This window comes from Elaeis guineensis, chromosome 1, assembly GCF_000442705.2.
Source record: "Elaeis guineensis isolate ETL-2024a chromosome 1, EG11, whole genome shotgun sequence".
In the NCBI taxonomy this organism is placed as follows: Eukaryota; Viridiplantae; Streptophyta; class Magnoliopsida; order Arecales; family Arecaceae; genus Elaeis; species Elaeis guineensis.
This window is the reverse complement of record NC_025993.2, coordinates 113,771,809-113,797,312: the sequence shown is the minus strand read 5'-3', so window position 1 is coordinate 113,797,312 and position 25,504 is coordinate 113,771,809. Positions and strand designations below refer to the sequence as shown.

The 25,504-nt window shown below is 38.1% G+C and overlaps 2 protein-coding genes across 9 annotated transcripts in view; both read left to right on the top strand.

Moving 5' to 3' along the window:
- Positions 1 to 678: 678 nt before the first annotated feature.
- On the top strand, positions 679 to 12,539 carry LOC105038627 (uncharacterized). 3 transcript variants are annotated; one of them, XR_003799824.2, is made up of 10 exons: positions 679 to 906; positions 1,413 to 1,553; positions 1,702 to 1,764; positions 2,036 to 2,102; positions 2,207 to 2,307; positions 3,606 to 3,650; positions 3,857 to 4,327; positions 4,774 to 4,970; positions 12,309 to 12,380; positions 12,480 to 12,539. XR_003799824.2 is itself a non-coding variant. In XM_073260278.1 (8 exons), the coding sequence occupies exons 2-8, from the start codon at positions 1,419 to 1,421 to the stop codon at positions 4,942 to 4,944; spliced, it is 1,053 nt and encodes a 350-aa protein (XP_073116379.1). In that variant the 5' UTR covers positions 679 to 906; positions 1,416 to 1,418; the 3' UTR covers positions 4,945 to 5,353. The 3 variants fall into 3 exon arrangements, 2 of the variants coding, with proteins under 2 accessions (XP_073116379.1, XP_019703934.1); XM_073260278.1 differs by lacking the exons at positions 12,309 to 12,380; positions 12,480 to 12,539 and having other exon boundaries at positions 1,416 to 1,553; positions 4,774 to 5,353; XM_019848375.3 differs by lacking the exons at positions 12,309 to 12,380; positions 12,480 to 12,539 and having other exon boundaries at positions 4,774 to 5,352.
- The window catches only part of LOC105038626 (eIF-2-alpha kinase GCN2), a 65,809-nt gene continuing 46,755 nt past the window's right edge, over positions 6,451 to 25,504 (top strand). For 2 of the 6 annotated variants that reach the window (XM_073260253.1, XM_073260256.1), the window contains exons 1-6: positions 7,091 to 8,539; positions 12,309 to 12,380; positions 12,480 to 12,539; positions 12,620 to 12,725; positions 17,087 to 17,191; positions 18,406 to 18,888. In XM_073260253.1, coding sequence (XP_073116354.1) covers positions 8,328 to 8,539; positions 12,309 to 12,380; positions 12,480 to 12,539; positions 12,620 to 12,725; positions 17,087 to 17,191; positions 18,406 to 18,888 — 1,038 coding nt within the window. In that variant the 5' untranslated portion in view covers positions 7,091 to 8,327. The other 4 variants (XM_073260262.1, XM_073260260.1, XM_073260267.1 and 1 more) reach the window with 4 other exon arrangements.

Here is a 25,504-nt window from a genome sequence, read left to right as displayed (position 1 = left end):
CATTGAGAGTTAAGGATTAACCAAGCAAGCGATACTTTGTATTTGATGATACTAATACATAACATAATGATGCCAATGATAAGTAAAATTTTACTCCCTCCACATGCTAGTCGCTTGGCGTAGTAGCTTCTAAAGATCATTTCCAAACATATATTATCACAGTAGAATTACACTATTTTTTTCTTTCACATCAACCAATATCTACCTGGAGACTAACTGGGTGGCTTGTTGGACAATGCTTGGAAGTTCGATTATGATATCTATGCAGCAGAGAAAACTTGACATCTAAAGATCATAGTTAACGTGACTTCCATTGTTTCTACGGGATAGAATGAGCACAGCAAGAAGAAACATGCATGCAGGTGGAGCTACTTCCCATATAAAACCACGTGTTTGTCTAATTACCTTAGCTTGATCTCATACTAAATAAATAAATAACACAAAAATGACAAGCCCGGGTCCAACCTATCAACTATCTTGCTTGTTATTGCCAACATATATAGCATCATTGCGACCCAGAGAAAAAGCAATTAGAAAAAGAAAAAAAAAAAATAAGGCCTCGCGCGCCCTTCCCACGTGTACTCAAAAAAAAAAAAAAAAGCGGGAAATTAACGGCAGATCCAGGGGCATTATGGGAATACGAGCCGTCGGTAAAGGTTTAAGCCATGGACACGGGAACGAAGCTTCGTCGCCGATTTTCTCCTCCTCCCGACTCCCGAGTCGCCGTGATCTCTTTCGACTCGCCGAGCAGCGGTCCATGGCGGGGTTTAGGGGTGAGGGTTTGGGTTCCGGTTCCTTCTCTGAAGCCGCAATGTCTGCTGGTATTTGAATTGGATCGCATCGAAAGCGCCTAGCGATCTCCCTCTCCCGAGAATCACGCATCTGCATTATCTTCTCGAGATCTGGGTACAATTTTGAATTTCCCCGTTCACTGTTTTTTTTTTTTTTTTTGCCTTCGCTGTTGTGAGAATCGGAAAGATGGAGTATTTATTCAGGAACTAGCGGTATTCGGTATTCTGATCTTATTTATGGTTTCTAGTGTTAAAAATTGAAATTTCTTCTTCATTTATAAGTTGGGTTTGCCCTTATTTGTGTAGCCTGGACATTGAGTTGGTTTGCACCCCCATTGGAGGAGCAATTTCTAGGATTCGGGGACTTCGAATTTAAAAATATATAGATGATTTGTGAAATTTGATTGGATAGGTTTCCAGATTGTGGTTTTAGTGTTGCTTTCACTTATGTGTTGATTTATTTATTTCTTTGATTAGTTTGGCTTAGTAGTTTACGGGGAGCAAGTCAAGGATTTAAAGAGATCTATTTGTTTTAGGCATGTTTGAACTGTAAGGATCCTAATTTATTTTGGTGGCTCATGCGTTCATTAATTTGGGACTTTAATTTGGTGGCAATATCAGTAGAAAATGCGGGCACCATCACTGCTTGCGCAATGCTTGCCAGGATTGATGACCCATGACAAGAATGGTCACGGCATTTCCATAGTTTCTGAAAGGGATTTGCATCTTCCTTCACCAGCTGTTGAGATTCTTCCTTCAAAGGTATCGCCATCCCTTTATGATTAATCTCATTGCCAATTTGGTTGCCCGTGATCTGTAGGTGAACTTCCGCTGTTGTTTCTTTTGTATTAAAGGTGACTATTTTGTATCCTTTCCATAACAATGTAAATGTTTCTTGTCCTTCTAACAGAATGCTCACCCTTACAAGTATGCTGGAGAGAATGTTGATTTGCAAGGTCTCAAAATTTTCAAGGTACATGCTGTACAATGGTTTGTTGAAATTCTACTTGTGATATTTATATCAGACATTGAATTATATCCATCATTAAGGGTCAATTTGCCATTGGGAAACTATGCCAGCTTTTTTTCATTATCTGTACTAAACGTGATGGATCACCTGTCTGGCTACTTGGAAGAAAAGTGATGGAACATTTAATCATGTGGTAGTATTTCAGAATTTGCAATCAATTTGTACAGGTGCTTGTAGAATTAATCCTTTTGTTTGTTTTTAATTTGTATTTTAGGGAAGAGTTAGTGTAGCAGACATGATTGGATTTTCCAGTTTGGAGATGATATTGTCAAAACCTGATGGTGAGTGCACCAAAGCTGTGGATCACTTTGTGTGGTTTGTATATATAAATAATTTGGTGCAGAAGAAATAGTTACTTTCTAAATTGTAACTTCTGGTCTTTCAGGATCTCTGAAAGCCTGGGAGAGTTCAATTGATCTCGTAAATACACTTAAGCATGAGATCCGTGACGGGCAGTTGAGTTTCAGGGGCAAACAGATTCTAGAGGTAGCTGCTGCTTTCAAAAAGTTCTTCCAATTTTGTACTTGTTGATTCCATCTTTTTTATTTCTTTTAAATTTTTGTATAGTATTTATGCTTCTTACCAAATCCCACACCCCCACCCAAAAAAAAGAAGCAAGAGTAACATATGTATATGTCTTTGCAGAGGAAATCTTAACTGGATCTCTCTTTGATTGCTACAATTGATGCATATTCTACCCTTCTTAATCCATATCCACTTGATCTACCATCTGTATTTCCATCATCTATTACCTAAATCCAGTTTGAACTTTGAACAGCTTTAAAAAATGGTGGGACAGACCAAAGAAGACTTGCATTGAAATATCTGGAAGTATTTTTAAAGACCTTTTTAAAAATTTTACCATGAAGAGATTCTCCCCAAGTCCCCATAATTAGCCAACATCTGTTAACTTGGTTGCACCCCTTTCCTGAGGGCTTGCCCTTGTGGGAGTTCTGGGGTTTAAACACCTATGGCGGCACATTTCCAGCATATTTCTCAAGGGAAAAAAAAAGGGACAATCTGTCCATAATTTTAATTTTCCTTGGTTCTATTTGTCATCTCAAAAGTAAATGTAATCATGTCCTTGGCATCTTATCTTTTATTACTGCCTTGAATGTGCTTTTGATGTTCACAGGAAAGACCTCTAGCACATGTTTCTTAATTAGAGACCATTATAATACTTGATCACAAATTCTCTAATTTAGAAATATTATTGTAATGTGTAAAAGGATACCTTTTAGTAGATATTTTGTCCTTAAATCTGCTGCTGAAATCCTGATATTTTCCAACAGCCAATAAAACCATAGGTTGATGCTTCCTCTTCACTCATAGTTTATTCTTGCTGATTGCTGTAGAAATTCCTGAGAACCAAGCTGGTAAGCATTTTCAACCTAATTTCCTCAAGATAGTAGGAAACTATATTACTGGTTGAACTCCCAGATATAAAGCACATTAGTTCTCAATAGTCACATCATTCTCGTTGACCTTTTTTTTCTCGTTTGTTTGTTTTCTTCATATGTTTGTCTGTGTGCTATTGATTTTCAGTGCTGAACTGCTATCCAAAGCTGCACTTCAAATGGAAAGTTTTTCTTCTGGAGCTCATGAAAACTACTGTGAATTTATTTGGTTTCCTGTACATGTTAGCCCTCCTCTTCCTAAATAGCAGAATTCAATATGTGAAAATGTTCTTTTCTGTAAAGAATGTTTGCTCCTTATTTTATCATGTAACTTGTCAAGTCATATTTGCTGTCTCTAAAATCATTTTATTTTGCTGATTGCTGCAGCTTGGTTGTGGGTATGGCCTGGCTGGGATTTTTGCTTTCCTGAAGGTATGCCTTATCCAAATGATTAGAAGCTTATGCTGCATTCTAGAGTGTTCAATTTTAATAAAACTAACGTTAGCTGTTTAAATGGGATAGTTTGTTATTGGCATTTGACTGATCCTTGGATTTTTTTTGTTACCAAAGCATGTCTTACTCACATTTTATTGTTGCATGAAACTTATATTTTTGTCGCTTTTTGAGACCTTTCACAGGGTGCTTCCACAGTGCATTTTCAGGATCCAAATGCAGAAACTATAAGATGCACGACCATTCCCAATGTCCTGGCAAATCTTGAGCATGCTCGGGACAGGCAGAGCCGCCAACCAGAGAGTCCACTCACCCCATCTCGGCAGCAATTGTCTCCTGACGTCCATTTCTATGCTGGGGACTGGGAGGAGCTCCATATGGTCCTCTCTGTGATGCAGATGGATGGGTTTGAGCTAGCACCAGGGACAAGCCTCAGCTTCTCTGAGGATGACTTCATAGATGGGTGTAGCAGTCAGGATGGAAGCATCGCTTGTCATGGTCCTTCCACCAGGCGATCTAGGAAGCTTTCTGGAAGCCGTGCTTGGGAGAGGGCAGATGAGACAGGCACTGGGAATGGTGGTTATGATATTATTTTAATTACTGAAATCCCATATTCACTGAGCTCTCTGCGGAAGCTATATGCCCTCATAACAAAGGTAGGTTGTTTAATTTTCTTATCTGCCTTTCAATCTTAAGAACATTAAATGCTGTTGGACCGTTTGCTGAATTTACTTGAGGCATGGTACATCACTAAGTAGCCTGTCTGTACCCAAAAAAGACTGGTGAACTTTCCTGTTGTCCTGTGCCACTTTATCAATGTTTGAAATCAAACTAGGAACATGATTCTGTTAGTACAAATGGACCAAACATAATAGTTCGGAGACTGGGTTCTCTGTATGTAATTTATTTTTGATTTAAAAGGAAAAAGGTCCATTATATTAGATGAATTATTAGAAATGATTCTTCACTCAGTAAGGCCACGGTATTTTGTTACATTGACTATTGGAATATCATGATTATCTGAAATTGAGCTAAAGCCACTGAAGAGAATGACTTAGGTGCCTTTTGTCTGCAGTAGATTGACTGGATTTCTTTGATGCAGTGCTTGAGACCACCATATGGAGTGTTGTATGTGGCTGCCAAGAAGAATTTTGTTGGTTCTAATGCTGGAGCACGGCAGCTGAGAGCCCTCGTGGATGAGGAAGCTGTTTTTGGTGCCCATGTGGTTACCGAATTGGCAGACGGGGAAATTTGGAAGTTCTTTTTCAAGTGAGTAAATTCTGAGGGGACAAGAAAGAGGTGATTCCCTAACATCACGAACCCCTTGGTTTCCACTCTTATACACTGCATATGCCACCGAGGGCAAATTTCTTGTTATATTTTATTTGATAAATGTCCAGAATCATTGGTTTCATGAGCTTGCTGAAATGTTGCCATGCTACCTTTTTGTAGATTTTTTTTTTCTTTTCTCATATTGATATGTACAGAAAAGGATTAATTTGAAGTTTGATTTGTACATGAGACAAGTTCCTTTTTTCCATGTTATCCTGTGGATTTGTGGTAGAAGCATTATGTTATAGGGGCACATGGAATCAGCATATAATTATATAATTGTGACACTGAAATCTATTGTAATTCTCTCTGTTTTCTTTTAATAAACTGTTGGTTGTATTTGTGGGGCGGGGTTCCTCCCTTCTCCTTACTTCAGAAAAAGAAATCTGAAGAATAATTAAATTTTTGAATGTGAGGTTTCCATTTCTCCGATGGAGGCAAAGTGTTTAGCAAACTAATTACTATCTGATGCTCCCCCTCGAATACTTTATTAATTGCATTCCAACCAGCAAGCACATGTACTATCATTGCTCCAAATTGGTAAAACCTGAAATTATGGATAGCTGCTGCCATCAGAGTTGTTAGGTCACTACCTTTGTTAAGATTTCAGCATATCTTGTCCTTGAAAATGTTTAAGGGTTTGACTTGTCTGCATCACTGAAAAAAAGGGTTTAACTGAAGACTTCGTTCAAATTTGCCTTTAACTGCATCCGCTGCCAGTTAGAGTTGTAAGTTAATAGTAATAAGGATTTAGTCGTGATTGAGAAGGATTTAATGCATATTGGTCCCTTCAAAATCTTTCTTCTTTGCATGATTATTGCTTAATTTGTTTTGAAGAATTCCTTTTTATTCCTAAAATTACATCTATTAGACTTTTCCTTTCTTTTTTTTGGTATAATTTTTGAGGATAGTAGACCTATTAGACATAGTGGTTCTGCGCTTGCAACTATTGGTATTTCATCATTCCAACAGGCACCTGTCTATGTGTACATATTATATGAACCTACAACTTTACGCTCTGTCATTGAAGGCTTTCTATTTTCATTTTTCTCTCCATCTGCAATAACTCCATTAGATTGTGACAGCATGCAAATGCTTCTCAAATGTTTTTTATGTTTTACGTCACTCATGAGCTCCATCTAGTACAGTATCCAAAGTGATCATCACAGGATCCAAAAAAATGAATCTCTTTTATTTAAAATAATAAAATTATCAATTGATCAATCAGTGATTTTTTTTTTTTTCATTCAAAATTTTCAATCAAATTTGAATAACAATATATATTTTTTTAATAATAAATAATACGGTGGTTTGTTATTGGTTGGTCCAACAACTAATAATTTCTTCCGAAACAGCCCAAGCGTGCTTAATTACCACAACTGGGACTCCAGTCCGATGCATTTCACGTGCATCTCGGGCCCGCCTGATTGCAGTGCCAGGCCGCTGACCAAAACCCATAAAACGCCGCCGCTGCCAGAAAGATCGAGCGTTTTCCTCCCTCCCTCTATCCCCTCAACGCTGCGCTTCCTCAATCCGTCTTCTTTTGCCGATCGAAACCCACCGATTCTCCGTCAAGGGATCCATCATCTCCTCGATCATTCCGATCTCCCATTGCCCCATCCTCACCCACCTGGTCCTCCCTCCGTCATCGCTTGTTGAACCTTGGCGTGCTCTCGCATCTTCCCCTTCCGTTATTGTTGGGGTACTACTTCTCGACTCCTATCTCTAGGGTTTCCTGTTCCCCGGGGTTCTTGATCCAAATATTATGGCAGGGTTTAGCAGCGAGTGTCTCCGGCGAAGACTTTCGAAGCAAAGCGAAAGGGTTTAGAATTTTTGTTGGAATTCTGTACATCTTGTCAAACCCTGGCTTGAGTATTTTGGGGAGTCAGAGGAGGAGATCGTTGGTGAGGCTTGTATGGGATTGGGAGGAGTGGGAGGGGGAGCTCGGAGTGATGGGGCATAGCTCGAAGAAGAAGAAAAGAAATAAGGGTGGCCGAGGAAGGGCTCCATCGAAGGACCACTCTCATTCTGGGGATGATCAGGATCTTCTTTCCGAGGAGATAACTGCTTTGTAAGTTTCTATGACGATATGCCCGACTTTGTTTTATTAATCTTCCGTGATGCGCAAGGAGAGTTCCGGTTGGTTCTTTCGCGTGAAAGAATGATTCACCTTTTCTCACGGCATCAACCGTTGGATTGCACAATATCCGTTTTGACATCTGTGCAGGCGGACAGAAGAAAGTGATTGGAGTGCTTTGAAATACGTGTGAGGCGCGATCTAATGGTTGACGCCGAAAAACAAAAACAATCATTCTTTCGCGTGAAAGATACAACCCGAACCCACCCAAGAACAGTGGTTCGGAAGTTTGGTATGCTTTAAGTGATTATTTGTGGAATTATAAACATATTTGAAGAAAAAAGAACCCATCTTTCCCCTTTTTCGCAAGAGGATCCAACCTGTGATTGAAAGAAATGGTGAAGAGTGATGCATGAAGCCAACATCATTTAGATGGGATGTGGTTTTAATGTTACAGGATTGCATCTATTGGTGTTGCCCAATGGTACTGGTGTTATTCGTATTTCATTAAAAGGAGCGAGTTGCAGCAGTAACGTAAAGATAATCCAATAGCAACTAGATTCTTAAGGATTTAGGGTATGTGCAAAAGTTGATTTCTAGTTTGGCTGGTGGAAACTGAAGCCCGAATTGATTTTCTGAAGCAGGGACCAACGTATCACATTTTACAGCTGCACGTGTTAGCCCAGTGAGGTTATCATGTTATTCATGTCATATTTCTAGAATTTAGAATCATAAATCATTTGTGGTGCCTATGCTCATTGCAATTCAAAATGTGGATTGTGGCAGGAATTAAGGTGTACATCGATACGGTCAAATATGACACATGTGGTGTGCAAGGAAATTATCAGTAAAATATGTTGGTGCTTGCCTGTGTGTTGTTTGGCTTGTATCTTTGTGTATTAAAAGAGTAATATTACAGTTGTACACTGATATTAAGTGAGCACTATGGTCCATATTCGTCGAAATGGGTGGTTTGGGGCGTGCCGAACGTATTGGTGGCTAACTAGTGTGGCTCGATCAATGGATTCGGAACGGCAGCGAAAATGAAGCAAGAGAGAAGGAAAGAGGAGAGAGAGAGGAGGAGAGGGAAGAAGAGAGAAAGGTCGGTGGTGGCCCACCAAGGCCATTAGAGGACTGCCCAGACTTTGGATCTTTGCAGTCCATGAGAGATCAAGAAGATAGCTAGATGGAGAGAGAGGGGAAGGGAGGGAAGAGGAGGGAGGGGAGGACAGTGGGGAGGCCATCGGATGACCCAAAATCCCCCCGTGGTGGCCGGCGGGGAGGGAGAGGGGGTTGTGCAGCTCGACGGCCACAGTGGCCCTCCGGCAGCCTCCCTGCCGCCTTCTCAACCCTCCTCTTTCCTCTCTTCCCCTCTTTCTCTATCTCTTTCTTCTCAGTTTCTCTCGCAGAGGACCGCGGAGCCTAGGAGGCCTCGACGGCCCTCTGATGGCCACCGCAGGTATCTTTGCCAATCATTTATTCCTTCTCTCCCTCTCTCCCTGCCCCCGCTTTCTCTCTTTCTTTTCCTCCCCAATTCATCCCCTGTTTTCGTGTTGGTTTGGGTCTAGTATGGTCCGATATCAGGGCGTATCGACTCATACTGTTGACCTCCTAGCATAAGATCCGATTTTGAGTTGCTGATCTTTCCTATCGTCTTCTATCCTGTTTTCACATTTTAAATTCATGCTCAACCCTTCTGCAGAGATCTTGTCAACTCAAATTGTTTGGAGTTCTTTCTGAACAAATATGAATGCCTAATAGACATATTGAATGCAATAAGAAGCAAGGTTTTAAGTCTTAGCGGGATGAGGGGCATCCTGATCATCTTGTCTTGTTCCTGCAAGAAGAGATCAGGACAAGGTTGGGACTTTGAAACTGATCCATGTGGGGAAAGGAAAAGAAGAAAGAAAGAAAGGAAAGATAAAGAAAATGAAAAAAATGAGGAAAGAAGAAGAAAAAGGAAAGAAGGAATGAAGAAGAAGGAAGTGATAAGAAAAAAAAGAAGAAAAAGGGAAAGAAAGGAAGGTATAGGGAAAAGGAAGGAAAGAAGGAAAAAAAAAGGAAAGAAAGAAGAAAAGAAAAGAAAAAAATGTAAAGGGAAGGAAAGAAGAAGGGGAGTGAGATGGAGGGTATGGCACTCTTGACCAGGATTGTCATTGGGACAGGATGGGATTGTAGGATGTCCTATTCCATTTAGAAACTAGGACACCCTCATCCCATGGGATTTAAAACCCTGATAAGAAGCTAAATAGTCATTCAAAAATTAAAACCAGACAAAAGATTATACATTATGATAGCCTCTAGTGGATAAGTGTCCCATGGTACTATCAAGATCCCAAGCTTCCCTCGATATTGGCAGTAAGTTTACAACACCTAAAACTAAAAGTGCATAAATATTTTGTATGTCCTGTAGTTTTTCCCTTGATTTTTTACTTTCTATGTTGTTATTTGTTCCATTTTAATTACCTAACATTATTTTCTATTTGATGCTATGCAATAATTATACTAAAAAGCAATCAAGATAGGTATTTTTTTTTATAATTGTAGATATCTTGATATGCATATATCCAAGGTTTTACATATGGGACCCTGCCGGTCTGTGTTGGATGTACATTATCATACCAATGGCAAACCTATATGGTCTAGGGGCTTGATACGCCACTGACTCAACACATGGTATAGGTATTGTTTTGACTTAGCATCTTTACCATGGGTCGATAAAAAGGGGGGTGGGGGGGGGGGGTGTGGGTGCACCATATGGGACTTAGGTGTTGTTTTGACTTAGCATCTTTACCATAGGTCAATTGTTGGGGGCACATGGGACCTCGTATCATGACATAAAACCTTGCATATATCAGTTAAAAATCAACTAATATGTCTGAAACATTTGTATAAAATGATTTTAACAACTAAAATTGGTGCATCTTATGGGACGGATGGATAAATTTTTTATTTTAGTATGCCAGATTCAAAAACTTAATCTTGTTACAAACTTGTGTATCTTTACATGGCATTGTGTGTCGAGTGTCACCTTTATATGGCACACTAGATGTATCGTGCCAGCCTTTAATTGATGCAACTATGATGTGGACTACTTATATCCTTCCTTTTACAACTTAAAGTAATTTCTTCTGCAAATTAACATCACCCAACTATCTTAAATTAACATCACCCAACTATCTTACATATTAACATCACATAAAGTTAAAATTTATGATAAAATTGTAGGGAGACGTGACACATTTATAATATATTTAGATATCACTAGGATACTGTTAGTACTATTAGGAGCTCATGTTACTAGTAGCATCTTGGATATGTGCATCATTGTATACCTCAGATGGTTTGAAGCTTGTGGGTGTCCGGGTTTGAATTCATTGTTTATGTGTATGGGGGGAGATATTTGCATACGGTCGCTCATTGGAGTGGGAGGTAAGCATGTTCCCTAGCTGGTGCCTTACCTTCATGGCCTGTTGCTAGGGGCAGACTATCCTTCGTAGCAGGAATGGCTTCTACATTGCAAATGGTTTGAAGCTCATGTTACTTGGAATCCACCATTTTTCTTTGCAATTTTGCCTTATTATCAATTTTCTGACTACATTGTTAGTAATTCTGTCATCTCTGTTTCTTCTGTGTGCTATGGGAGAAGGAACCGAGAAGGACATAGCTTTGTTCTTGAGCAGCAGTGCTAGGAAGTCTTTATAGTCATTATTCTCTATTGTACATATTTAAGCTTATTGGTTCGATTGTTGGTTTCTAAAAATTACGAGCTTTTCCATTACTCAGTACACATGGATTAAGGGGCTAAAAGTAGTCCTTTTTTGCCACACTTCAAGCACATTGGTCTTATGTAAGTGCTCACCAATACACCATCATAAGCCCTGCATATCTCCCACGTTCACAGAGCTACAAATCTCACTCATATAATGCACCTCAAGTCGAGTTTGGGCACCTTCAATTTTGTGTGTTTGAACTTTGACTAGTGCTAATATTGGCATTGCATGCTAGCACCTAGGTTAGACTTATCTCATTCTCATTGCACAACTGACACTTTGATGAGGCGGCATACTTGTGCTTCTTCATGGGGCTATAATCATATTGCAGAAAAGGATTGCCTTCAAGGTCTAAACCTTGTGCTCCAACCACACTATTAAAACAAAGTGGCATCAAGCATGAGCTTGAGTTGTACACTCTCATTTAGGGTGACTTATTCTACAAAGTTTCTCCTACATGTTGGCCATGCGCCAGGAATAAATAAAAATACTTTAGGCTCACAAAAATTTGACCAAGTGCTGAGGTATCCTGTCGTGGTGTTGTGCTAGTTTGGCATCAGCATGGCATGTATCATGCTATTCCAGTGCTTGGTTGACACTGCATGGCATCATGCCTAGCAATGGAATGCATCTGGTGTCATGTCATTGCTGCACGCCAATGATGCACTGTTATGGTATTTACCTTGCCATGCTGACCATGCTGATCAGCAGTATAATTTGCGAATCTGATGGACTGCTGCCGAAATGTGTGATTTTTTGCTGGGGTTAATGTGTATGTCAAGTGCTAGCATTTCACCAGACTCCATAGAAGATAGAAGTCCAATGTATCAGTTAGTAAGGGGAAAGAAACCTTCAAGATCAATATCTCATCTTGACTGCCAATTTCAACAAACATGGTTACTGGGTTTGCAAAAATTGTTTTATGGTTTAAGAATATATTTTAATCCTCTAGATGGAAATCTGCACGGAGATCATATGACAATTGGGTGAATCTCTAGTTGACTTGGCTAGACTAACAGAAAAACAGTGTGCTGACTGGGATGCATTCCTACAAGAAGGCCCAACCAAGCCAATTTGTGTGATTGTTCAGTTCATCTGAATTTTGAAACTTGCCTTAATTTGTCTAAAATCAAGGGAGATTTCCCTTCCTGGGCTTCAAATTGATCTAATTGATTGACCTTGCACATTAGGAGTGATGTTTATAGGTCTCTAGGCTTAAGATGTCAAGCAATCTTTCTAGCCATTTCAATAATGACTATCCACACGTGCTAGCATTTCTTTTTATGTTTTTTTTTTAACCTGTAGAGTAAGGTGTTAAGAAATATTCCTAGTGATTTCAATAATGATTGCTTGATTGTTTGGTAATGTCAGCTTTTTTTTTTTCCTGAAGTTTTTTTGGGGAGGGGGGGGGGTTTACTGACAGACTGCGTTACCTATTTTTTCTCCTATTTTTAGGGCTGCAATATTTCAGGAAGACTTGAAAGTTGTCTCAAAAACTCCTTATACTCAGTTAGCTATAAATCTGAGGTACTTATGAAATTGCATTTCAATTTTGCTGTTCTTATAGAGTTCTAGTTTGATGATTCTGAGTAAAACATATTGTTAATTTGATTAAAATGTAAACAGACCTTACTCAAATGATATGGGCTTTGAAGATCTCAATGTTTCGGCACTTCTATTAGTAAGGTCGAGTACTGTTGTCAGACTGTTGCTTTTTAAGTGCATATTGCATTTCCTAGTATTAATTCTTGCATTGGAAATATCAGATGCTTACCTGGGTATCCTCATAAGTGTCCCAAGCTACAGATAGTGCCAGAGAAGGGTTTGTCAAAGAAAGATGCTGATCGACTCATCTCTCTGCTTCTTGATCAGGTCAGACAGAACTTTGGGCTTGTAAAATTTGGTATCTTTTTTTTTTTGGCCCTTTTAATGAACATGTTATTGAAATTTGCTTGATCCGAATAGCATGGCATTAGCTGATTTCAACCTACTTATTCTGCAGGTCAGACCCTGTGAATTAATATTTGGCTTTGAAAATATTAAGTTTTTGCTATGATTTCCTCCCCTTGACCAGTTAAGTTTGATCCACTAGCATGAGATCTGATTGAAATGTATTGATAAAGATTTCATATGATCTTCTTCCATATGATGTGAAAAAACAAGAGAGGAAAGAGTGGATGAGAGGAAGAATAATGGAGATTATCGGAGAGAAATCTAAGGAGAGGAGAAGATGGAAGAGATTCAATGCTCAATAGAGAGGGGAAAAACTTAAATATATTCAATATTTATCATCAGAACTTATGTTTGCACCAATGCCTGTCCTCCTTTTATAGCTAAAGACACTATATGACTTGACCAAATATGACTCCTGAATTGACCAGGACACTTACTTTTTTCTTACATTTTCCAGGCAAAGTAACCAGATACTTAAAATAACAATTTTTCAATCCCATAGGATCACAATTCTCATGGTAAAGAGTCATTGGAAAAAATCTTTTTCAAATCACAATCTTTATGAGTTAAATACGTTCTTAAATTTTAATACAACCTAGATCCAAATTTGGATCTTTAAATGATATTCCTATTCAAAGTATGGCTTAAAAGCTCACCATAAACATAGCCCTGAAGTAAAGTATGGAAATCACAGAAAAATAGAAGATATCTAACCTTCTCCTAAAGATCCCAATTTGGATCTCTAAATGATTCCTATTTAAAGTATGGCTTAGAAGCTCTCTATAAACATAGTCCTGAATTTAAGTGTGGAAATCACAGCAAAATAGAAGATATTTAACCTTATCCTAGACCCAAAAAATTTAAAATATTAGTTCTAGTTGCATTAACTGACATTCTTGGACATACATAAGCTGGACCAATACTGTTTTGCCTTCAGGATCTTCCTACTTAGATTCATTCTTACCCACTTGCTCTAACACCTTCAGACCTCTTTGTATGCCTTCTTTCTGTTTTTTTCCTTCTCTCATCCACCTCAGAACTAAATGTTTGTTGGTTTTGAAGCATTGGGAGTTATCAGATACAAAGAAGTCAGCGAGGAATTAGTTCTGTGGTCAGATTTTGGGTTTTTTTCCTCGTTCAGTTGGATCAATTTAAAGGGCCATTTAAAGTTTGTTATCTGTCTAATATATTTAGGGTTTTTAGTTGATCTTTTTTCTTTTGTTAAGGTAGGTACATAGGTGGTTATCTCATTTCCAATGTGATTTAACATATGCGCTAGTTGGTCGCAGGAGCAAAGACTATAATTGTCTCAAGAAGGTACAATACACTATATGCTACGGTTTTGAGCAGGCCAACTACTCATTCTTGCTTTGGAGCCCTAGATGATCTAAGATTGGCACAAGGGACTTATTCAAATTATTTAAGAAAGTTCTTGTTTTTTAATGGGAGTCCTAAGAGATTTAATGTTTAAAACCAATGATCAAGTACCTGGCCTTCTTCAATCCATATTGGTGGTACCATACAAGATTGGAGAGAGATCAGGTCCTAGGATGCACGTGGGATGTGGGGCTCTCCTTGATTGGGTTGTCCTGACCATTTTGTTGCTGCCAACCAAGATTGACAGATTCAATGGCTAGGTCAACCGGAACCAAATAGGATAGGTGGGTCTTGGTAAAAGAAAGAGAACATGATGCTCTCTTATCTTGTAAAGGCTAAGGTTCTCAGATGGGGGAAAGCAAAAGAGAGAAAGATACGAAGGAGAATAAGGTAGAGGAGAGAAAGGAAAGGAAGAAAGGAGAGGTAGTCCACGGACTTGGTCTCCTCTATGCTGGAACCATTGCATAAATTCAACTCAAAACCTATTTAAGAGGCTAAAAAGATCTTAAAATTTATAAAACCAACAAAAGTTACAAAACAATGAAAAAAACTTTGAAAGAAGGTTTGTGGGGAGCTTCTCTATACTGTACTGAACTGAGGCCAAGTTAGGATAGGTACTGATATCAAAATTTAGACCCCTGGCTCATATACTGATGCTGCAGTAGCTAGGCGTTGTTGTTAAATCTTATGATTTATGATACAGATCCCTGAACAATCTAATATTTGGATTATGATTGGTTAGGAATATGGATCTAGATCTGTGTTATGAATTATACAGTCATTCAGAATGTCAGATCATGAGATTTGATGTGATTATGCTATTTAGATGTAAAATCATGTGTATTCTGTTTGCTCTAATTAATTTAACTATAAAATTACTTTTTTAAGTAGTAAAGTTAGGGCCCGTTTGCATATCTTTATTCTTGTTTCTATTTTTAAAAATAAAATCACAGAAATTCAGACAAAAAAACATGTTTGGTGCTATGCCACTTGGACATGACTCTATAAAAGAAATTGTTAGATATTGAGAAGTTGTGATGCTTGGGCATGTACCTACACCTGACATGTGCCCAAGTCCATGTAATATATGGACTACGGCAGGTTCTTATGAGAGATTCTATTTGGTTATCAAAATCTTATGCCAAGATGGAATTGTGTCAGATATCATTTGTTGGTTTCTTGGAATAAATTGAAGACCTGGAATAAACTGCTGCTTTTTTTTTTGGCTTGTGACATGAATATGGCTAAGTTTAGATGGTTTTAGCGCTCGAATAGCTCCAGTTCCAGTTGACAGGCAGACTGGTTGATCAATTTGTCATGGATGGTATACATTGAATATTCAAATTGATTATTGGCATTTTTTTTCAAATATTCAAGTCGTGTGAAAAATCAAAATACATGGCTATAAAATAAAAAAATAATAAAAACTGAAATTGATCCCTATAATTTTCATCACCATAATAGGAAACAATCTCGTACTTTCCATTCTGTATTGATCTTGTGAAGTAAAACAGCGAGCACACAAAATAGAACAAAGGTTGCAGATGGAACTTGCCTGAGACAGTTGAGATAAGGTCATCAACCATAATGCTGGAATCATCATACAATCTCTTCACAATTTGCTGGTTTAAACAACAAAGGGATGAGTTGGGCCCCATCTGGAGTCTATGCTGATGCTAGGTTGGTGAGGGGTGGAGAGGGTATGGCATGGTCAGTCAAGTGAAAGAGGGTTAGGGTCATGGAGGAAAGAGAATTTTGATGGGCACGGACCAAAATTAGCACAAAATTGGGCCTCAAAAGCTGGCATAAGGCTGTTCCATGGTCCACACAGAATAGCTGTGCTAGAAAAAATTGGTAAAAGGACATGCCTGGTTTTTTCAAGAAGTGTTTGCTTGGAATGAGACCTGGAATTCCTCCTAAACAATAAAATATGTTGACATGAAGAGGAACATGTTTACTAGTTATAACATCCACAATTGAAACAAGTAATACATGTAAATGGACATGCCTGGTTTTTTCAAACAGTGTTTGCTTGGAATAAGACCTGGAAATACATGTACTAAAGAAACAAGTGTGATCCCCCCTAAACAGTAAAATATGTTGACATGAGAGGGACATATTTTCTAGTTATATCATCTACAATTGCCTGAATCTTGAGACACTCCTCAAACCAGTCATTTACCTTATTGAGATTAGGTAATCCAAAGGAATTCCCCCTTTGAGAACCGTATATGAGAATTTCATCTTGTATGGCTGAAGCGGAAACACATACATACTTATTTCAATGGATATGTAATAGAAAGTTCAAAACTTCTTAGCCTCTTGATTTGATTTGCCCCAAAGATATGAAGTAACAAAAATCCTTTTCGATACCACTCCCTGGGATCTATCTGAAGGGTCATATACATAAAAGCATTCTACTCTAGCAAATTAGAACTTTTATCTCCTAACATTGTGCCAAAAATGCTTAGGGATAGGAAGTGTCATTAAATTCCTGAATGGTTAGTTTATATTGCTGAATGCTTGATGGTATGATGCCTTTAACTGTTTATGTTAGAAACTGACTGGCTTGGTTGTTGAAGCTGCAATCTTAAATTGAAACTCCTAAGCTATTAGCAAATAACTAGGACATGTCACATCTTTTAGTATCTTCAATAATGCAGACATTTCAAAGATGATCATAAATGTTCTGCATTCCTTTACTTAAGCCTTTTCTTTTCCCTGTTTATACTGATTTAATGTAATAAATGGTCATTGTGTAGAGTTCTATGAAACAACTAGATTGATAAAAATCACTGATCAGTGTCTCTGAAGCAATTGGATTCATAAACATAATGCATGTGTTCATTTCATCTTTATATCTTTTGAGAAACCTTGTTCATTCGCTGATGTTTATCAATCAGGCTAATATCTATGCCAGAGAAGGACGTGTAATGATTTTCAATCTGGTGGAGGCTGCTCAGGAGTTTCTATCTGAAATTGTTCCAGTGGAACAACCCCTTAAATCTGTAAGTCAACTTCTTATATGCTTCGAACTTCTAATATAACATGGGATGTAGCTATATTTTCTGCTCCTGATTTTCCAGGGTGGAGATTTACTGACTGTTACTTTAGTCATGCTTTTGAATGCAAATTACTTTGGAAGTCATTACCTTTTGTTTCTCTTCCAGTTGATTTCATACATTCATCTCTTTGACTAGCCTTGCGTGAAGTAAAAACCCATTGAATCTGTTTTAAATTACCTCATTGTATTACTTGTTCTTCGTATTTTGCAGTCTTGTGGCAGATTTGGCAGGCTGAGTCTATTTATTTTGTAGGTACTTCGGCGACCTACACAAAATACATTAGATTATGCTGTGTATATGTACATGCACACACACACACATATATGCACACACGGTTGTAGGCTACAATACACATTCGTGCCTTTATGCATATGGTGATGCACCCCTGCATATGTCAGGACATTGGTTATTTTATTTTTCTACTAAATCTGTTGGATATTCCAACTAGACATCCATGGAATGCTTTTTCCTGCATATATTTGTTCTTCATTAGAAATCGGGAACAACCTACTTAAAATCAGACAGGCTTAAAAAATATAGAAGTATAGAACTACTATTTAAAAATGCAGATCCAAAACTATAACACTCCAGGCTTTTTATACAGAGATCCATGACTGGATAATGTGCTCTCATAATTCCTTTAGTTTAAGAAGAATATTTGATATCTGCTAAGTGTTACCACACCTATCTATGCCAATTCCAGTTGCTTAGGTACATAATGATACTTGCAGTAACACAACAAAATGGGCACCAAACAATACGTGCTGGCAAGAACAATACAGATTTGTGCACCTGCATAGTTTGCTGATAACCTGCTGGCACACTTTATATTGTGGATATGATATTGGGACCATTGAGCATTTAAACCTGAAGCTGTCTGCTGTTCTTCTTGTCTTTTTATATCAAGATCTTTCTAAATTGCCCTAGTTCTTCTATTTTTTGTTTTCTAAGTGGAATGTCCATATTGTACTTTGTATATTATTGATCTTACATTATCATCTTCTTTTATATTCTGTGATAAATTATCTTTTTCCATGAAACCTTGATTTGTTTTTTAGCCATGAGTTGCTTCAGCAATGTTCTTGTTGTTATTTAGATGGGGAGAGTGTTCGGATTTTGGGAATCTATTATAGCTAATGTCGAGTTTTTCATGGCAGGGTACTTGCTTGGGTGCAAACAGAAAGGATGAATCGGCTCGTAAGGGTGCAGCAGTTCAACTTGATGTGTGCTATCATTCTGAAGAACCTTTTGTTTATAGTTGCGTAGATCTGTATGGTGACTTATGTGGTGACAATGCAACTTGGGGCAGTCATGATTCAAAAGTAGCAGATCAGAACTCTAGTAAAATATTTAGGGCACAAACTGGCTTAATTGGGAAGAGTAAAGATAAAAACATCTTGTTGCAGTCCCATACTTTGGCCAACCTTGAAAGTGTCATTCCAGATCATAGTATCTTTCAGAACATGACACCTGAAGCATTGCATGCTACAAAACATGGTGCTATCCCATGGGTCGTTACAAAGTTAAACTTTGTTGCGGAGGAAACTGAAACTGACAGCAAATTTTCATCCCCAAAGGCCTATGATCAACAATCAGTGCTAGATTCCTCAGAGAAAGGTTCTGACAGCGCACAGCATGAGGTAATCAATATTGCTCATGTTTATATTCTTTTAATCCTTTTTTTTTTTTTTACCTGCATAGGTTGAGAATTATTCATGCATGATGTTGCATTAGCGTTGCAGGCTAGATGGCAGGCAATAGGTGGTCCTGGGCTTAGCCTCCATTACTAAGACCCAGGCCTGAGCTCAGCCTGCCCATGCTTCAAGTAATGTGCTGAGGCCAAACCTTGCCAATATGTTGTATATGCTCTCCCAGTTGACATATGTAGGATATTGCAGCATACAATGTATGGTTTGGGCTGGGCCATGCTGGATTAAGTTGACAACTATTGGTCCGAGCTTGGTGCAAATATTAGATTTAGTCTGACGATTCTGACTGAACATCTGGAGTCCAAGATCGGATTCCCTGACATTGGCCTAACTTAATGTGTGGGCTGGGTTGAATAGGTTGTGGCTGGAGAACTTGGCACACACTGTTTGTGGATTTTTGACATGATGATGCCAGACACCTGGACACCTGGGACACTACATGACACTCCTTGAGACTTTGTGACATCAAATCATGATGCCATCATCCTTATATATCTATTTTTGTCACTTCTAGTGGAAAAATGTTGGCCTCACATAACAATTAGCATATATTTTATCAATTTTATGAACTTTAAAAGCAAAAGTGCCCCTATTAGATGTAAATACATTAATACATATACATAGAAAAGGCTCGAATGGTATGTTCTTTCTGTCTACCTAGAATGAAAGGGGCAATCTCATAGTTCTTGGTTTGTGAAGATGTGTTGTGAGGTGCTCTATTTTCCTAGAATGAATCACACTTTTACCACTAAATTATACCTGCTACTTATTTATGAATCGACCATGGTTGAACAAACGAGGGAGACACAATCAAGATAGCACTAGAATCATGTCCAAAAGTATTATCACATGTTCATGTAAATACATAGGGATAGGAAAATAAAAACAATGAAAAGCAATATTTCATTCCAATAGATCTAATCTATATTTGCCCAATCTCGGATAAAGTACTCATCTTTCTTATTAATCTTCATGGATGGATTACATTTATGACCTTTTCCCTCTTTTCCTGTCCGTGATTAATGAAAAACTATCTCTTGTTTTTCATCCCCATTCCCATAAGAATGGATGCAGTGATTCACATTTCAAATGGGCCTGGATGCAGCATCTATAAGTTAACTTCCATCTTGAGAGTTATGTGCGAATTTTATACGATATTTGCGAGTTCTCTTTATTTGTAATCCAAATACACAAATCAATTGGTTCCGTCAGGTTAGCTCTATGCTATGCATACATATATATGATGCGGATGTGTTCTTGTCTTTGATTTGTAAGTTCTCATGTCATATTCTTTTGGACACATCGACACTTGGCTGATGTCTCAGGCTTCCAAGTAAAATTGGTGGGTTTCCCTGCCCAATGTGCTTCCCTACCACTTGCATTCTTATTTATTTTTTTTGCATGTTAGTGGGGGATTGTTTTACCCTGATTTCCCTCTCTTATCATTGTAGTTTATATGCTACTTCTAGATTCATGACCTGCACCTTATTGGTACCATTTTGATCTCAAATATCTGCCTCTAGCCTTGTCTTCTCACAGTTTGTAGATTGACGGTGCTTATATTATCAAATATATTGCATTTTGGATGTGAATTTTGAAGTCCATATGTTGATGCTTATGTTCTAAATAACTTTTAACTGATTCTGCAGTCTGACAATACAGTGAACTGCATATTTTTTATGATAAATTAGTTGTATCTTTCTATATTCTTCATTATGCAGGTCCATATGCTTTCTCCCCAATCTTTAGGGTTTTTGAGCATTTATTATAGAATTTTTCATTTTTTAGAGGAGTTATTGCATGGGCAATGATCACCACTAATGGAACTGAGGTGGCATAATTGTCAGCTGGAATTGAGAACCTGTTTTTGTGATTGGGTTGGCAGATATGCTAGATCTGGGAGCCCTTTACCGTACTAAATTTTTTTTAAAAACTTTTTTATCCATTTGGTGCAGGTTTCAACTTATTTACCAAAATAATGTAAAAGTTAAAAAATGCCATTTGGAATGGCGTTTTTGCTGAGAAAACGCCATTCCAAATGGCGTTTCTTTGGTCCAGTCACCAACCTTCCCAGCCTACGTAGAACCCCGCAAAAAAAAAAAAAAACTATGCAAACGCCATTCGGAATGGCGTTTCTAAACTTTTTTTTTTTTGGTTCTTTCACCTTAGTTTAATTTTTTAAACTAATTTTTTTGGTGCATGATATGTTTCTTATTTGTATTTTTTAAACTAATTTTTTTTGGTGCGTGATATGTTTCTCATTATTATTTGTATTTTTTTGGTGCGTGATATTATTTTTTAAACTAATTTATATGGCTCTTTTAGCATCGCATTTCCTTCTTCAACTTTCTGAAACACATTTGAAGATCTGTATCCATGTCCACAAACCATAGCATCTTAATATTTGAAATTAAACAAGCAAAATATCTAAAACTTCGATAGAAACAATAATTAATAATATAAGATAGAATAAAAATATAAAGTCTACAAAAGGAATCCCACGATACTACAAATTAAAAAAATATTAAGTCCCACAAGAGCGTCGTGGTGCCCGTGGTTGCTTGGACCTTCTCAGGAAGACCTCAACGGTCGCTCCTGCTCCTATGTCACTTGTGATGGCCCCTCTCCTATATCAGTGGATGTCTCTTGGGCATGCATATGAAGAATAACAGGTGCTGTCGGAGTATTTACGAACTGAATGACCCTCTCAACCACCTTATCTGGATCCAATAATGGGCCTGTAACAAAAAGATCAGACCACTCAGATGAAGACTCATGATGTCAACTCGGATCCGGTGCTGTCATCTGAGACATGTAGGAAGATGAAGGCCCGGCATCTGTGGATCAAAAAATGATGGCATATGTGCAGCATGTGGTGATGACATCTACGGAATACATGGTAATGGCATATGTGGAACATGTGGTGATGGTGTATATCTCATATCTGGTGCATAGGATGCTTTGATCGCCGTCAATATCTCTAAACATGATCTCTCCATCTCCTACAGTATTCGGATCCGCTCGTGCTCATCAGTCGTAGATAGAGCACGATGAATGTCCAATATAAGATCCGACAAATGATCATTCTACATAATAAAAATAAAATTAGCAATACATTATAGAACATAAAATAAAGATATAACATAACTACATAAAATATTTTGCATTAACGATTAGAAGTAAAATGAAAACTTAATGAATTGAAATTCAATATGAGATTGAGATAAGGCATAATTTTCGTGACCTTACCAACATGTACACAGCAGAACTCTCATCCTCATATTTTGAAACTGCATACCGAGGTTGTCCGATGACCGATACTATAATGCTAAAAAATCAAACTATGTAGTCCTTGGTATATGGATGCCTCCCAATATGTCATTATCATGAACTATATGATCTCGCTGTGCATTCCAAATAGTGATATACTCTGCATGTTTGATACGTCAGTCAATATGAGTTCTCCCTCATCGATCAATACGATGAAGTCGCTGGCTGGTATCAAACTGCTCTGGGATGATGCCCTGAATCCGATCAAACTGCTGTAGCACACGATCTGAAAGATGTCACTCCACATCAAAACAAATAAGTGGCACCCTAGCAGTCCATATATCATGTCCATCTGTGCAAATCTGTGGTAATATGGATAATATCTGATCTGTGTATGGCTTTCACAAAAATTGATAGAGTTAAAAATAAAATCGGATTAGTAAGCTCATTTTTCAGTAGATTATGAATAGTATCAATTAATGCTTTCTGTTTTCGACGTCATGCTTTTCTGTATGACACTGCGTATTGAAATTGCTCATTAACGGCTGCCACAATAGCTTCAACTTTAACATCTGGATCTTTCTCAACCAAATGTCATACTAGTGTGCCAATCATCCATTCACTGACATGTTTGTGGTCTCGACTTAGTCCCGTAAATAAATAAGTGTGAGAATCCTCATATCTTATGGTTTGAAAATATCTATGCTTTTTTAAAAATACAGCACGAAGCCTCCATTTACATTCTTATTCAGTATCTGATGATGCACATTGTATGGACCACAATTTTGAATGTGACTGAACTACATTGTATGTCCGATGCTTCCGAATGTGACAAAGATCAACAGCTCTCTTTAGCTTATTTTTACTCTGAACAATCAGATCTATAGAAAATTCAATCATCGAGGAGTTCCAAAATTGATAGTCAGAGTTCAATCTTTGACTAGCACTAACACCACCATCATGATCTAAATTTAAGTTGCTAAAAAATTATGGAGGTTTATGCAAATGAGGTTCAGGTTCTCCTACATTACCATCTTCATGCAAACGAGGTTCAAGTTCTCCTACAATATCGAGCTGATCATCTTCATCTTCATCATTATTACTGTCCTCATCAAGTCATTTTTCTTCAATCTCATTCTCATCTGACTCAAAATCTCGGTTATCAGAATTTATTCTAATGCTGATCCAATTATCGTCTCTCATTTGAGTGTCGTATTCTACACTTACTGCTACTTCCACCATAAGAGAAGTCATCATAGGAGAAATCGCTATAGGAGAAGTTACTATAGGACTTTGAATAATTGGACCACTAGGGCCAACAGTATTAGAATATTGTTTTGCAAACATGGCTTCAACCCCAATGGTTCGCACCATAGAACTTATGAAAGGCGAGAAAGGTCCAGGAGTATTAGGTTAAAAGCCTACTAAAATATCCAAATCTCGGTACCATCATTTGAGTAGTATTTTTAGTAGAGGGTACATCTTTCTTTTCAATATATAATTCAATATATCGGCATTCTGGAAAGTTCAAAGGAAATGTCAACATTTTTTGGATATCTTCATCATCATCAATTAGAACTAAGATATACTTGTTCTGCATTAATTGTCCCGATAAATTAGGAGATCTCCATCTCAATTTGATTTCATATTTTTCTGTCTATAGGAATACCATTGTATAAATGGTCTAATAATTCTTAACGTGATAATGATGAAGACAGTCTAACTATCCGACTCGTAGGCTGATTGTACTGCACGTCATTTTCATCATTTTCTATTGTGCCATCATAATACAATAGTAGACGAGCTCGAGTATTGGTCATATTTTTTAAAAATTCTATGACAATATCAAAATCAAAATATTTAGTATTAATAATTATTTTAATAAAATGGTTTACATAATAAATGTATCCTATCATCAACTAATAGATAAAGATAAGTCCTATCCCATTCAAGAATTATATTAATTCTATAGGTAATTACAGTAATCAAACGATATGCAATAGGAATCAAAAGAAATTTCGACAGCATTTCTCTTTAGTTCTCCCCACACAGCTGAAGATGTATGAGGAGAACTAAAGAAAAATATTGTCCGAAATTTCTCTCGAATCCTTTGCGTATCGTTTGATTATTGTAATTACCTATAGAATTAATTGCAACTCCCAAACTGTCCAAACTAGACAGTCAATTGATCAATATATATAATTCTTCCATCAATACAAAAATATATAAATGTATGGATGCCGTAGAATATGTACGTTAATTAAGAGACGGGTCTACGGTTCTATGCAATGTAATATATTTAAAGTTTTTAAATTAGCTGTCTGCCGTAGTATCGAGTAGCATTGCAAACGGGTTAGGCTAGGCTGGGCACTACTCCTAATCGAGCTCAGTCCGAAAATTCTTTTCAGGCTTCAGATCGGGCTTAAGTCCGATGATTTTAGGAAAAACCAGATCCATGTCCATTTCCAATAATATAACAAACAAGATTAATACATTAACAGATACATTAAATTAACGAGTACATTAGCTGAAAGGAAGAGATAACGGAAAGAGCTCGGGGGGAGAGAGAGAGATAGAGAAGGAAGAGGGACGCGGGGGCAGGGGGTGGGGTGGGTTTGGGCAGAGGGGGAGGGGCCGTCAAATGGGAAGACAGGGCCGGGGGGGGGAGGGAGGGTGGCGGCATCAGATTGGAGGGGGAGGGGGCGTCGGGTGGGGGGAAGGGGGGCGGTCGGCGGGCAAAGAGCGAGAGAAGGAAGAGAGGGCCCGGGGGGGAGGGAGAGAGAAAGAAGAGGGGCGTGGGGCAGGCGGGTGGTCGGGCAGAGGGAGAGAGGGCCGGTCGGGGGGGGGTGGGGTGCCGGGGGAGGGGGAGAGAGAAGGAAAAGAGGGCCGTGGGGGGAGAGAGGGAGAGCACGGCGGCTTACGGAAGGGATCAGCGTCGTTGGGAAGGAGGCGGCGCTGGAAGGAGCACTATATATATATATATATATATATATATATATATATATATATATATATATAATGATGTAAAAACGTCTAAAAGCGCCATTCTGAATGGCATTTTTATACTAATTTTTTTTTTCTGCGGTTCCACGTAGGTTGGGGAGCTTGCTGAGTGCACCAAAGAAAACGCCATTCCAAATGGCGTTTTCTCAGCAGAAAATGCGATTCCAAATGGCATTTTTCGCTTTTGCATTAGTTTCGTAAATAAGTTGAAACCTGCATCAAATGGATAAAAAAGTTTAAAAATAAAGTTCAGTACGGTGAAAGACTCTTAGAT

Bases quoted from the DNA above. Each gene is read 5' to 3' on its own strand.
- LOC105038627 (XM_073260278.1), top strand. From the start codon at position 1,419: ATGCGGGCACCATCACTGCTTGCGCAATGCTTGCCAGGATTGATGACC. The intron at 2,103-2,206 runs GTGAGTGCACCA...CTGGTCTTTCAG, and splicing joins GATATTGTCAAAACCTGATG to GATCTCTGAAAGCCTGGGAG. The intron at 4,328-4,773 runs GTAGGTTGTTTA...TCTTTGATGCAG, and splicing joins TATATGCCCTCATAACAAAG to TGCTTGAGACCACCATATGG.